Source organism: Alligator sinensis, unplaced genomic scaffold, assembly GCF_000455745.1.
Source record: "Alligator sinensis unplaced genomic scaffold, ASM45574v1 scaffold1086_3, whole genome shotgun sequence".
Lineage (NCBI taxonomy): Eukaryota > Metazoa > Chordata > Crocodylia > Alligatoridae > Alligator > Alligator sinensis.
Window position 1 is genome coordinate 2,481,313 of NW_005841975.1, and position 13,707 is coordinate 2,495,019.

The 13,707-nt window shown below is 39.7% G+C and overlaps 1 protein-coding gene across 1 annotated transcript in view; it reads left to right on the forward strand.

Moving 5' to 3' along the window:
• Nucleotides 1–13,184, forward strand: part of RYK (receptor-like tyrosine kinase) — an 83,580-nt gene extending 70,396 nt beyond the window's left edge. Inside the window, exons 11-16 of the mRNA XM_025200828.1 lie at nt 749–818; nt 2,837–2,969; nt 6,134–6,243; nt 8,235–8,394; nt 11,131–11,267; nt 11,872–13,184. Coding sequence (XP_025056613.1) covers nt 749–818; nt 2,837–2,969; nt 6,134–6,243; nt 8,235–8,394; nt 11,131–11,267; nt 11,872–11,983 — 722 coding nt within the window. The 3' untranslated portion in view covers nt 11,984–13,184. The remainder of the gene's footprint in view (nt 1–748; nt 819–2,836; nt 2,970–6,133; nt 6,244–8,234; nt 8,395–11,130; nt 11,268–11,871) is intronic.
• The last annotated feature ends 523 nt before the right edge of the window (nt 13,185–13,707 follow it).

Below are 13,707 nucleotides of genomic sequence, written 5' to 3' on the forward strand. Positions count from 1 at the left end.
AATTACTTCAGGCAGTTTGGGTATGCATGTACATGGGTAGGAAAAACTCATGGTTGGTTAGAAGCATGAACCAGAAATGATGACTTCTCAAATTTTTGCATAATGTTTGAGATTAGCTTTGGTTTTGGGACTAGCTGTTTAGATGTCAGGGGAGAGAAATGTACAAACTTAAAATCGGTTACTGGTTTGTTTTATGTGGTTTTCTTGTTGTTTGTTGTTGTGTTTTCCAATCCGTGCAGTAGCTGTGCTGACTTGTAGAGTGCCCTCCATAACTGTTGGGTTATTTTAATTGTAGGGGAAGCGTTTGGGGGAAAAATACAGTGGAATGGTAAAAAGTTCAGAGTACCAGAGCTCACGGATATATTGGGTGAGGCCAATTAAAAGTTAAAACAATCTGGAAATAAATAAGACTGGTATCTTTTAGCCTGGAGTTGAAGCTGAAAATATTTCAGTACAACTGGAGCTGATTTGGTACCTGTATGCATCTGCAATTGGACTACAAGTTAACCAAAGTTAATGTTACTTCTTTATTTTCTATGCAGAGTAGCTTTATACTTTCATAAGGATCTTGAGCCTCTTCACTTTTTTTTTTACTATTTTTTAAATTGTGACTTTTGGAAGTTGGTTAGTTGTGCACAAACCAAACCTATTTTCTTGTTATACCGGGGGGGTGGGGGGGTGTTAATGACTCTTTGTTCAGTTTCCACAGATGATTATATTCATAGTTCTTTTTCCTTATATTCTTTAGATCAGGCCTCAGAAGTGCAGGTGACAATGATGCTGACAGAAAGCTGTAAACTCAGAGGCCTTCATCATAGGTAAGCAATATAATGTGTAAGTGATGTAACAGGAGTGAAATTAAATTATATCTGTGTAACCTGAAAATACTCCTTTGCTAAGAATATCAACAAAAAATTACTTCCACACTTACCAGATGTGCAGAATTTCAGCCCAAAAAGCTGAAAAGCCGCTCTAGAATGAACAGTACTGCACAAAAGAATACGTTAGGCACTCAGCTTATCATAAAGCATACCTGGTGCACACTTTATGATCTCTGAGTCCCATACGGTGCTGCAGGCATTTGCTAACTTATGTGTTTTGTTACATTATGCTTTCTTTGCAATGTGAAGGAGGCTGCATAGGCGCTTTGTGATTCTCGGCTCCATCCACACTCAAGTTCTTTCCAGCCATAGCCAGGAGTGCTGCATGTAGCTCTGTAGGCACTCTCCAGCACTGTAGTAGAAAGGTTTCTATGCAGTGACACCTGTAGTCCTGCTTGAGTGCTTATCTTGGCTCTTTGCACCCATTCCACTCTGTCTAGATCATTGAAACACCACTGGTAAGATTTATGCTTGCGTACCTAGGAGTGCTTAATTCTGTGGTGTGGTCTAAAGGAGTTGCTAGCAAGACTTTGGGGATGACTACGTTCATTGGAAAGACTTCTGCAAGTCATCCAGGTAATTCTCAGTAAAGGGAGTTTTGCAAATACCACTGAGGGTGAAAATTGGCCTTTGGAATCTATTACTGGTAATTCAAGTAGGAAGGAACTTAGCTTGATTAAATCCAGGCTGATGTGGACTAACAATTAATCTTTTTACTTGTAACATAAAGGAGTATGATCAAAGAATTATTGAGACAAAAACAAGGAGTTCTTTACCGACCTGTTAAAAAGGTTCTTTTCTGAGTGGAATCGTGCATAATATAAAGTTCTAGTTTAACCATAGAAGGTCAGGTTAAAGTAATAAATAAATAAATACATATGCTTTCAAAGGAAGTACTTGTGTAATTTTTCTCTGCCTACATAGAATGATTGCACCAGTCTCTTTCTTAGTCTCTGTACACGCCCTGTATAATAAACTGGGGCAGCAGACTTAGAGGCTCATCTGACACTGAGACTGATGATCTGGGATGTACCAGGAGTGTTTCATGGAAGCTTTCAGGTCAGCCCGCAAGCATAAACCCCTGAATTAAAGCTCCCGAAGGGCACTTCTGCTCCTAGAATGCCACTTAATGTTGAGCAGACTTTTCAAAGTAGAAATATTTTGATTAAAGATTCCAGGGGCACTTTTCAATTGCAGTTCTTCATTCTCTGAAATCTTCATATTTCAGCTCTTCCCGTTTTGGGGATGGGAAGATCGTAATACCAAAATATCTTGTGAGTTTGAAATGTGGGTGTTCTTTCCACTCAGCTCTGTATTTGATATAATATAATGGAATATTTTCATGTATAGGTGTGTTTCAGAGGTGGTGCACTTCGAAAGCAAAGCAAGATTAATAATTCATTGTGAAAAAATGATAGGTTCTGTATTAGCAGGCTTTTATCTTCAATCTGTTTTTGTCCATGCAATATATATATATTTTTCTTAATGGAAAACTCAAATGTTTGCAGAAATTCTTAAGCATACAGCTTCAGGTTACCTTAGACCCAGGGTTTTTTGTCGGGCCTGATCTGGACCCACCTGATTCTTACTGCTCTCTGAACCAGCACAGCAGCTTGTGGAGCTCTGGTGGTCAACACCTTTTGCTTTTCTTGCTGTCACCAAAAATAGTCCTCAGTAGGCCCCCCTACTCGAGAATTGGGTGATGGGGCAGAAATGACAGTGGTGTTAACCCTTACAGCATCTTGAGCCGCTGTCAGCTTGAGCAGCAGGGATAAGGCTCCTCTAGGAACCCCCTGGAGCATGTTTGACACCCTTGCCTTAGATTGACACTTCCATTTTCTTGCTCTTTAAATCCACTGTTCTTTATAGTGTTGTTCTTAACTGCGAAAAGTGTCTCATTAACTTCACCAAATTTCATTTCCCAAAAATCAGGAATATCTGCTTTCACCTTCTAGGAATCTGCTCCCTATCACCCATGTCTGTATAGAAGAGGGAGAGAAGCCCATGGTTCTGCTGCCTTACATGAACTGGGGGAATCTTAAGCTGTTCTTGCGACAGTGCAAGTTAGTAGAGGCCAACAACCCTCAGGTGAGACGGTCATTTTTAAGGCTTAGTTCCTGCACAACTTGCGCAGACTTTACCAACATCTTACCATGGAGTATGTTGTAAGAGATGATTTCCTCTCCCCCCACCCCTCCCTCTCCACCCCCTCAGGTTTGAATGATATGGAAAGCTTGTTAACTAGAATTTAAAAAGCAGCCATGGCAATGATTCATTTTAAGAATCTGGTAGGGGGGAAAAATATTTGATGCATTTATCAAAGCTTGTTGCAGACTCTCATTTTTCTTGGGAGATGGGAATCTTTCATATGCTTCACTTAACTCTGCATTCTGTCTATAGTTTAAAGCATCTTAATAGTGAATGCCTCGGGTCCTCATGAAAGGATTTGCTAGCTTATTTGCTGAAGGGTTTGTTTTTGTTAATGAAGTTCTCTGTTGGATTCTGCAAAGCAGGGCTATGAATTTCAAATAAAGCAGCCCTACATTGTGTTCCTAAATCCATAGATGAGCATGTGCCTGGTCGTCAAGGTATGATCACTCCCTAGCTTTCACTGGCATGGTGTTCCTTGTCCCTTAGGATAGCCCCATAAATTTATGCATCTGGTAGGGATGCAGCATTCTGTAATAACTGTCTGTTGGTGTGACCCCACTCCTAAAATATACAGTGAAAGCAGTAGCGTTTTGTGGGAGCCCTACCTCATTTAAGATGCATACAGTTCAGGCTTACTTAGGAAGGCCATAAAATCCCTTGGTTTCTCTGTGTGCCCACTTTACCTTGTGCTGCAGATGTAGAGTCAAATAACCGCAATCTGGGTTGTATTTCATTTAAGCTTTTAGGAAGCTTAGAATGCTACAATTGCATGGTTTAGCACTCCAGTCAGGTAATACACAGTTACAGTTCTGTCTGCAACTTGAATATGTATGCACTGCAGTCATCCCGATTATGTGCCTATACATCATTTCCTTACATACCTGGCATATAAATTACTTTGTTTCTCTCGCCTGTGCAGGGAATTGTGCAATAGCAGATGCCACGCAGGTTTATGTTTAAGCTGTTTTAAAAAGTAAATTGAGAAACAATGGTATATGGTCATAGTATTTAATAGTAAGGGTTGTATTAAGTTGTGTATGTAACCTTAACTTTGGCAGACAAGTTTCTTTGGGTAAATCCAATGTCTTTTACCCGATAGCAGATTTACTCAAAGAACCTTGTCTGCCCATGTCCTGAGATCATCATGGCTACGACCTATACCCCTAACCTTAATTTTGACACTGCTTGAATTTTGTGCGTCAAACCTGATATACTTTTCATTAAACAAGATCAGATCTTAGGTTTATGCACTAATCAACACGTTTTCATGAATATTCTTAATACTTCCCTTATTAACAGGCTTTAAAAATTGAGGCAATTTTAAACCAATTTGATCCTTACTAGAGAGAAAAAGAAGCCCTTGCTCTTATGCAAGGCAGGGGGCAGTGCCTTGTTAAAACTTTAGAGGCATCAGTTGTTCTTCACTCTGGACTGGTACTAATGGCTGCCCACAGTCAGCCGGCCCACCTGTAAATAGCTGTCCTGTTGTTGTGGCTGGGGACTCAAAAATGGCTGAGTGTGATGTGAGCCATATCACTCCTCTTGCCTGCTATTGACTACAGAAGCTGGTGTGCCTTCAAGCATCTTAATATAATAGACCACTAAGCATAGGTGGACTTTATCCCTCCTGGTTATATTATGTAGTTTCATGTTTGGTAGAGACAGAACTGTGCAACCTGCAGAAGCATTTGTTACTAAATTCAGTATAAAAATGTCTCGGTGTTTAGAGAAAATCTTGTCTAAAATAATAGGGTACGCAGGCTAATTGAGTCTGGCAACATTCATTAGATGAGAATTTATGGCTGTCAGCAAGGGAGTGTTTTTAAAGGTATGTGCTAATGTCATTTATAATAAGTGTTCAGTGTCTCAAATGGAAATGAACCAAAACAAAACTCTCATGAGAAGAAAGCCAGAGTTTAAAAAATGTTATTGGTAGGGCTCCTCTTAATCTTTTTTCCTTTGGAAAATTCTGCTTGTTTTTTTAGCATGTGATTAACTTTTTAGTCCAAAAAACAAAGTACGTTTGGCTTACTGAAATCAGTAAGTCAACCAAGTATGATGCACTTAAATACCTACCAAGTGGCAAGGGACTTCCTTTCTGTTTACTTTGCTGCACACGGTGATTAACTCTGCTTCTGTTACTTTGCAGTGTGATCTCTGAATTGCAAGTGTGCGGACTGTTAATACTGTCTTCTTCCCCTGCCCTCATGTCAGCCTATTCAATATTTGCTTTCATATAAGAGCTTATTGTCCACGTACCAAGAAAAATATGGAGGAAGACACTGCCAACATGATAGCAATTATGTCCTGTTGATTTAAGGATGCTTGATCCAAATATCTTCTTCAACTGACTTTTTTTAATAAACAGCTGTGACCATACTGCCTTTAATGTAAGAGTGGAAAATACTTCGTACCTTGATCCCAGGGAGCTATTCTTCTTCTGCATTTACAAGTACCTTAACAATTAATTCGGCAAACTTAATTTTTCTGCAGTTCAGTTTTTTTCATTTGTTAGTAATGTATTAAATATGAAAAAAAACACTGTAATATTGGTAGTCTGCCGTGCTTAACATTTGGGCTCAGTTTATTCAACTCCAGATTATCAGTACCCACAAATCTGTTAAAACTATATAATTGTTTATTGTAACAGAGCAGGGAATCTGAAGTACAAATCTGTGGTATGGGTGGATTCACCAGGGTACTTGGGGGCTTGGTCATAATCCATTACTAAAGATCACTATTCCCCAGTAAAAAGTGTGCCGTGGAGACTGTTACCTTGGTCGGTCAAAATTATCTTCCCCATCCTTGATTTGATGGATGGCTACTGCAGGAAATTGGGGGCTAAAACACTTCAAACTGTGTGACCTAATAGCTAACTTGATGTTTAATCAGAAATAGTCAAGAATGCATGTCATATGCTGGTAAGGAACTCAATGATTTTTGCTGTTCTGGAATGCCTGCTGCAGCATGTGAGGTTGTAAATGGGAAGATAGGGAAAATATGGCAAGGAAGATTAAAATTTGGAGACAGTCCCTAGGTAGCAGACACTGAGCTCATGCTTCTGAGGATTCTGTGGTAATTGTTTTTCTATGCCTTTGTAGGCAATTTCCCAGCAGGATCTTGTACATATGGCTATTCAGATTGCCTGTGGAATGAGCTATTTGGCCAGAAGGGAGGTCATTCACAAAGACCTGGCTGCTAGAAACTGTGTGTAAGTACTGTCTTGTAGGGTTATTATGTTAGCACTGCTACTGCTTTCTAGTTAGGCTAAGATGAGGTTTCTGTTTTAAACTTCCTTTCCATCTCAAAGCACTCCTGGATTATTCCACGTATTTCAGTTTGTTATGACTTGCAGACTAGGTTTTTTTCCCCCCCCGCAAATATGGGGTGAATTGAAATACAGTAGTTCTTTTTTTGTAAAGAGATGCAGGAGGGAAGAAGCATGCTCTAAAGTCTTAATGCTTTTCTTTCTTCTCAGGATTTATCTTAAATGACCTCTGTTGAACTTTAAAGGAAGTTTGAGAGGTCTTAGATGGAGTCTTATTACAGGACCAATATTAGATTGAGCTTGTGACCCTTTACTGATGAAGAATATCAGAATGGCTTGTAGGTCTTCCATGGAATTTTTTTTTTTAAATTGCCAAACAGTTGTGTTAGGCCTCCATTATAAAAGAAACAGCAAAGCAAATCTCCATACCCCTTTTTGTTAAAATGAACCTTGAACATCTTAGTGACTGGGCAGTTTTAACTTTTCCAACATAAGTAAGTTGGCCTGCCATGAGTCCTGTTTACTGTCCCCCAAGAGTTCATCAGGGCTTGGGGGAGCATCTATTCACCAATGCTCCCCAGGGGAGGACAAGAAATAATGGGCACAAACTGACTGAAGATCGCTTCAGGCTAGACATAAGGAAAAACTACTTTACAAGCAGAGTGCCGAGAGTTTGGAACAGGGTTCCCCCAGAGGGTGGTACAGTCATCCACCCTGGTGAGCTTCAAAAAATGTTTTGACGCCCGTCTTGCTGGGGCCATCTGATCCCAGCAGTCTTTCCTGCCCAAGTGCAGAGGGAGTGGACCCCAGTGATCTGTAAGGTCCCTTCCAGCCCCTAACAACTATGACAAGTCTGGTCTAAATTCTAGTAAGAGGAAAACTTGGAAAATTAGTAACTGCAACAGTACAGTAGCTTTTCCAAATTCAGGATGACTTATTGAACAGTGCTGGGCTACAGGAAAATAAATGGAGCCATTAATGAAGGTTAACACCAGCTACTAAACTGGAGAGAAGCAAATGTACCTATTTTTAAACAGTCATTAAAGATGATGCTGGGATTTCTGACGACAAAGTCTGACCTTATTACCAAGGAAATTGGTTGACATTACAACTGAAAAATAAATATGAAGTAGAGAAACACTATGCAGGCACCTAGTTACAAGTCTGTAGTTGGCATTGTTTTCTAAAATGGCCATAGAAATGAGGCATTCAGCCCTCTACTTCTAAAAGTTCGTGGCTCAGCTATCTACAATTTAGTCTTTTTTGGCTTTTGGATTCAGTGCCCAAAATTAAGTTGCTTCTGAAAATTTGGGTTATTTCATTCAATTCTAGTTGCTGCCTCAGAAAGGATATAATAACAGAAGTAAAAGTAAGTGATACGTTTGAAGCCATTTAATAATTTCATGTATTTAGATTTTTTTCCTGCACTTTTTCTGGATCATTTGGTACTGAACAGTGTCAGTAGGAAGCAAGATACTGACTAGATGACAGTCTCATCAAATATGACAATATATTAATGTTCTGTAAAATTAATCTGAAAACAAAGTAGCAAGGTAATGTGGAAATTTAGTTGACAGGACTGAAGAAAGGTGCTTTAGTGCTTTAAACTCTTTTTCCATATGCTTGACTTTTATTTTTATCTCTGGGATTTCTGGCCTCCTGTTCATGTTACTTGTACAAAATAAATCTAAGTCTCCTTATTAAGCTAAAAGAATTATTATACAGAACTATTATATTCAGTAGTTGCAGAAGAATAAGTGTTTTGGTGTGAGGGAGAAAAATGTTACTGTAAAATTTAAGAGGGTGAGCAGTGGCACTCACTGGCGAAATCCCCTTTTTATTAAATGCTTTCTGTGAAGTAGTCGGGGCTTTTAAAAATATTGTATACCTGGTATTCATTGATTACTCTTCTCCCGTTTTGTTTTTTGCCTTAGCATTGATGATGCACTTCAGGTGAAGATTACAGACAATGCGCTCTCCCGGGACCTATTTCCCATGGATTATCATTGCCTGGGAGATAATGAAAACAGGCCAGTGCGGTGGATGGCCCTTGAAAGCTTGGTTAACAATGAATTTTCCAATGCTAGTGATGTGGTAGGTTTTGTTTAAATATTTTTTGTTCCCACCCCCAAACTGTTTTTATTCATCGCCAATTAAATCTCTTGTACACAGAGCCACATACATCCTGAACAGTATCTGTCTGTTCCAGTTATATATGCTGCCTCACATGTTGAACCCAGCCCTTCTTGGGTGGCAGGGATAGTCACTCTGCTTGCTTTGTTTGATGTCTCTTTGATATACTAACAAAGGTACCAAGGTAGCAGTTTGCCTGTAAGCAGCCTCAGTATATCTTGAACAAACACTTCACATAAACCACTCAGTGATTATAAAATAGTACTGATATTTGGGCATTGCCCTTTCTGTGTTAGACTAGTTTCTGTCTAGGGATCTGTAGGCAAGAGACAAAAAATACCTATATCCTGAAACTTCCTATGTAGAGCTCATTTGTCTCGGGAACAGGGGTTTTCATCCAGGAGCTGAGTGATTCAAATGTAACAAAGCCACTCCAACTTTAACATGGTTTCATCCAGGGTTAAAGCTGCAGTAGTTTTGCTACATTTAATCATTCTCAGTTTGTTTACATGTAATAATTAGAAGGTACCAGTTGCCACCCTTGAAACATTCCCCTTTTGAAAGGGCTCCAAATGTATGTGTCCACACCCATATGGTTACTTTGAATTTAGACTGCTCTGAGCAATAGCAGAGTAAGTTCCTCACATAAGAAGAATACAGTGAAAACTGACCGCAACAGACTAGCCTGCTGTTTTTCAGGTTGTCTTACAGCTTCTCCTAGTTTTAATGGTTCACAGTGTATGCAGTAGACAAAACTGTTTCCCTGTTGTCCCAAAGTTTGACTCTTGCACAATGGCAAACCAGTCACCCCCATAATGCATTGTTTTGTTTTTTCCTCTTCCAGACATAGGAGTAATTTCCTCTTGTTTTGTTGATTTAGCTTACAATTTTGATGTCATGGCATGTTGCATATTTTTAAATGCATGTCATGTATTAGAAGGCTTCTTAAATGTCCGTGTGTGTACATCTCTTGCATTCCATTGGACTTGCCCATTCGTACTTCTTTTTGCTATAGTCTTGAATAGCAACACGGGTATTAAGAAGGAAACATCAGCTTCTCGTCAGGACGACCGTGCTATTAACATAAACGCATCTAGGTATTTCCTTTCTGAGGTCTGTTTGATACAAGTGGAGTTATCTGAGATGTAAAACTAATGCAGGCTAAATTTACAACATGGAGTGGAATAGGTGCGGTGTATTCAGTTAATCTCCAGCATTACATTTTGGAAAGTGCTATGTGAAGAATAGACGAGGCCAAAGTGTTTTTTTTGGGGGGGGGTTGTTGTTTTTTTTAAATGCTTAACTGACATAAGTGCCTTCATCCAATTGAACATCCAAAACTCAAGTCATTTGAGCCCTTCAGGAAATTTTACCAAGACCAGTAAAGCTGTTTCCTAAGTCAAAAGAATCATTATTAACAAGGGATCTTATGTGGTTTGGCGGTTTTTGTTGTTGTTGTGAATAACATCTGTCAATTCCAATTTTTATTTTAAAGCACAATGGAAAAAACTTGGTGTACACTCTCCCACCCCTAACCACTTGAACACAGTACTTATCAGCTCCAGTTCTTCTGTCAAGCCCCTTCCCTGGAGCTAAATCCTACCCTGCCTACAAACACTCATTTTATCAAACAGAAAAATAACACTGTGAGTTAATGCATTTCCTGTCATTGATGGAATTAGAGGTTTATTCTCAGGGGTGTGAAAAATAATTACAATGGCGCCTTCGAGACTGAAATTTGTCCAACAAAACCTATCAGAGCAAAGAGGTCAGGTTCTCTCTTTCAAGGACCCTACAATCTTAAATGTGCCATTTTCATTGCTTTGGTCAAGAAAAGGTATCCTGTTTTTTAACATCCTCTTCATAAATATTTTGTAATGGACAGCACAACTGCAGTTATGTTTAATGTATGGATCCTGTTGGTTAACAATAACAGATACGGCTGTAGGTATCTGAGTGTTGTAACACGCAGAAATTAACATTCCTTAAACAATTATGGCTGGATTGTCCATTTAATATTCCCAAATACCATCAATACCTATATTTGTGCTATTTTTGTGGATATTTCTTACTGTAAGTTTGTGTCTGCTCTACCAGAAACAAAGCTATGTGTCCATTGCATGTTATGTTTTGTGCATGGTGTTATTCTTTTATAGGCATTTAGGCCCTATCTGCCCAAAGGAAAAGGAAGCAGGGCTTGAAAACAGTTACGGCATGATGCAAACACATCTGCTTCTGAGGCTGCGTTGGCTGGTTTTCTTTAACACAGTCATGGCTGACTTCTTAAAAACAATTCTGACAAGGCTTTTCCCTACCTAAAGCGGTCGGCCAAAGTGTTAGAAAAAAGAGTTTCAACAGGAACCGTATATTCATACTTTTTTTTTTCTTTCTTAATTTTTTCCATGGTTATCTAAAAAATATAGTACTTTTACTTGAACTGCCTAGTTCCTAAGTTTTAGATTTAGTTGTTTATATTAACATCACCAATGTCCATTGATTGCCATGCTACTTTCTTGTAAAAATCCCTTTTTTTGCATCACTTAGAAGTTTCTTTAATTTGAATAAGCAATCCAATTCTCTTATTTGTTGCCATTATTTAATAATGCCTTTTGCATGTATGATGCATTCAGTTGGGTAAGTGAAGCTTTCAAACATTTATATGCAGCTAACTTGCTACTGTGTATAACTTCTTTTTAGTGGGCCTTTGGAGTAACACTGTGGGAGCTAATGACTTTGGGACAAACTCCATATGTGGATATTGACCCCTTTGAGATGGCTGCATATCTAAAGGATGGATACCGAATAGCTCAGCCAATCAACTGCCCTGATGAACTGTAAGTGGTGACTTACAGGAATGTACAGTGCCTCTGTTCTGTATGTTGAAGCCCTATTTCAGTTTAAACTAAGAGGTTTCTAGTTGCATAGGTAGCAGAAATCACAGTTTAGCCAGTAAGAGCTGGTGATAGGAAATACTCATTTGTTTATAAAGACTGTAGTATGCAGAGTGTATTCAGAAGTTTTTCAAGTGGACTGAAAGAACAACACTAACTTTTTGTGCTCTACCTTTCTTTAACTCCTTGGGTTCTTCCCTCTCCTGCCCATCAGAAGTTTTTTTTTCTTTTTTTTTTTTTCTCTGCATTCAATTACATCTACCCTTTAAGCAGCATCTTTAAGGCATTTTAACCGTCTCTGGACTACCTGATATTTCCTCCTGAACTGCCTTTGGCTTGCTAAATTTGATCAGCACCTCTAGGTACACAGGGTATGATGCCTTTGGAAGTTCTCAATTTGGCAGAGTACCGAGAGATGAGAAGTCACCAGATCGCAAGGAAAACAGAAATCCTGAGTGCATGGCCCTATCAGTGTCTTAGTTCTCAATACTTCTGTTAGCCAGCTAGGCCATTGTCCTTTTAACGTCTCTTCTTGTTTCTCTCTCAGGTTTGCTGTGATGGCCTGTTGTTGGGCTCTGGACCCTGAGGAAAGACCCAAGTTCCAGCAGCTGGTGCAATGTCTAACAGAATTCCATGCAGCACTAGGAGCCTATGTGTGAACATCCAGGCACAGATTCCACGCGCTTCTTGGGAGGGGACAGGGCGTACGCTTCCAGCTCCATGTATCACTTGGATCTGCTCTCACATGCAATGTGTATAAAGCAACGCCAGTGGGAGAAAGCACTTCTTCCAAAACACTGTGCCTTAGAATGCTTTAGTAGTCTGAAGTTTTTTGTAAGATCTCAATATTGATGATTTTCTAGATATCACTTTTGCCGAGTTAAACTGAGACCTTTTTATTTGCCAGCAGAATAATGTAGTTATAGTGAACTTGAACACAAGAGTTGGAATTGGACCTTTGCACTGTAACAACGGACACAAACGTGATTTTTTTTTTTTAAAGGTTTTTTAGAGCTGGTAGGAAAATGGAGGAGAATTTGTGCAAAAAAACCCCAACAAAAAACCTTACAGAAATTCGTCCTTCCTTTTTCAAAAATTTGAAACAAACTTTCTCACCAGCTCTGGTGTTTGATCTTACACATATTTGGAATAGCCTTTTAGTATCAGCTGCTTTTCTTTTGAGACGATGGCACAATAGGGTTGGATCCACAAGTGGCATTTTTTCCCTTTTTTTAGCCCCTTCATCAACAGGTTTTTTAGAAATGCCAATCTTCAAGATGCAATATCCCCCTTTCTAAGCAATTATGTAAAAGTGATTCCAATTTACCTCCTACAGAAAGTGGTCAAGATAGGAATAAATGGAACCTCTCCTTCCAGATGGGGTGTGATGACAGAGTGTGTGCATCTCATCCTGCATCTAGAGACATGAGCTTGAGCCTTTTTCTGGACTTGTGCTGAAGACCTCCCCCGGTTGAGCCAGTTGGTCACTCCAGGTGGGGAGTCAAAGATGGCTGGATGTGAAAATAGCCACATCACTCCCTCGTGTGCCGTTGGCTACAGAAACTGGCATGCCTTAACTATGGTTGCCTAGCGGGCCCTTAGGCTCAGGATGGACATTTGAACTCTCCTTGCAAATGAAAGGCTGATGACTTAACACAGCTCTAAATGCTAATTAGTGGCCTTCAGAGAAGTGCCAAAGCAGCCCTTGTGTGGGAGCCTTTCACCTCAGACTTCTAGATTGCAGTTTCTCTTGTCGAAAAGGTACTGGTTGTTTCTAGGGTTTTTATGGCCTAAGATGGGCTTAAATATATAAATATATATTTGTAAAGACACACTTGCAGAGTAAAAAATGTTTCTCTATTATGATGTACGTGAAAAGTTTGATCCCTAACACTGCCTGGTACATTAAGTTTATCTGCTCTTGCTTGTCTTTACTGGGTTGGTTCACTGAGTTCTGGGGTCAATCATGAAGCCATTAGATTGACCCTTTCCTTGATTGCTTGGTCTGAAGAGCATATAACATTAGCCTACCCATCCACCCCAAACTTCCATGCCATCTTAATGGGAGTTTCTTTTTTATGGGAGTTGAACAGTGACACAGTCTGAACAGGGGTGGCTTTCAGGGAAATGATAGAAGAAGGCTTCCATTGGTTCAAGCTCAGGAAGAATGAGGCATGATGCCACACTCAGGCCAACAGTAAGGGAGGAGAATCTTGATGCCCCAAGTAAAGTCAAAAGATCTTCACAGAGCTCATGGGTGGCATGAAGCAGGTTATGCTTTGGCTCCCAAAATGCGCAGTCAGCAATTGCAGTAGTCTCACCCAGTCTTTAAGATGAAGTTCCTGTAGGCTGACACCCCCCCCCCCCCCCCCCCCTTGTTGGC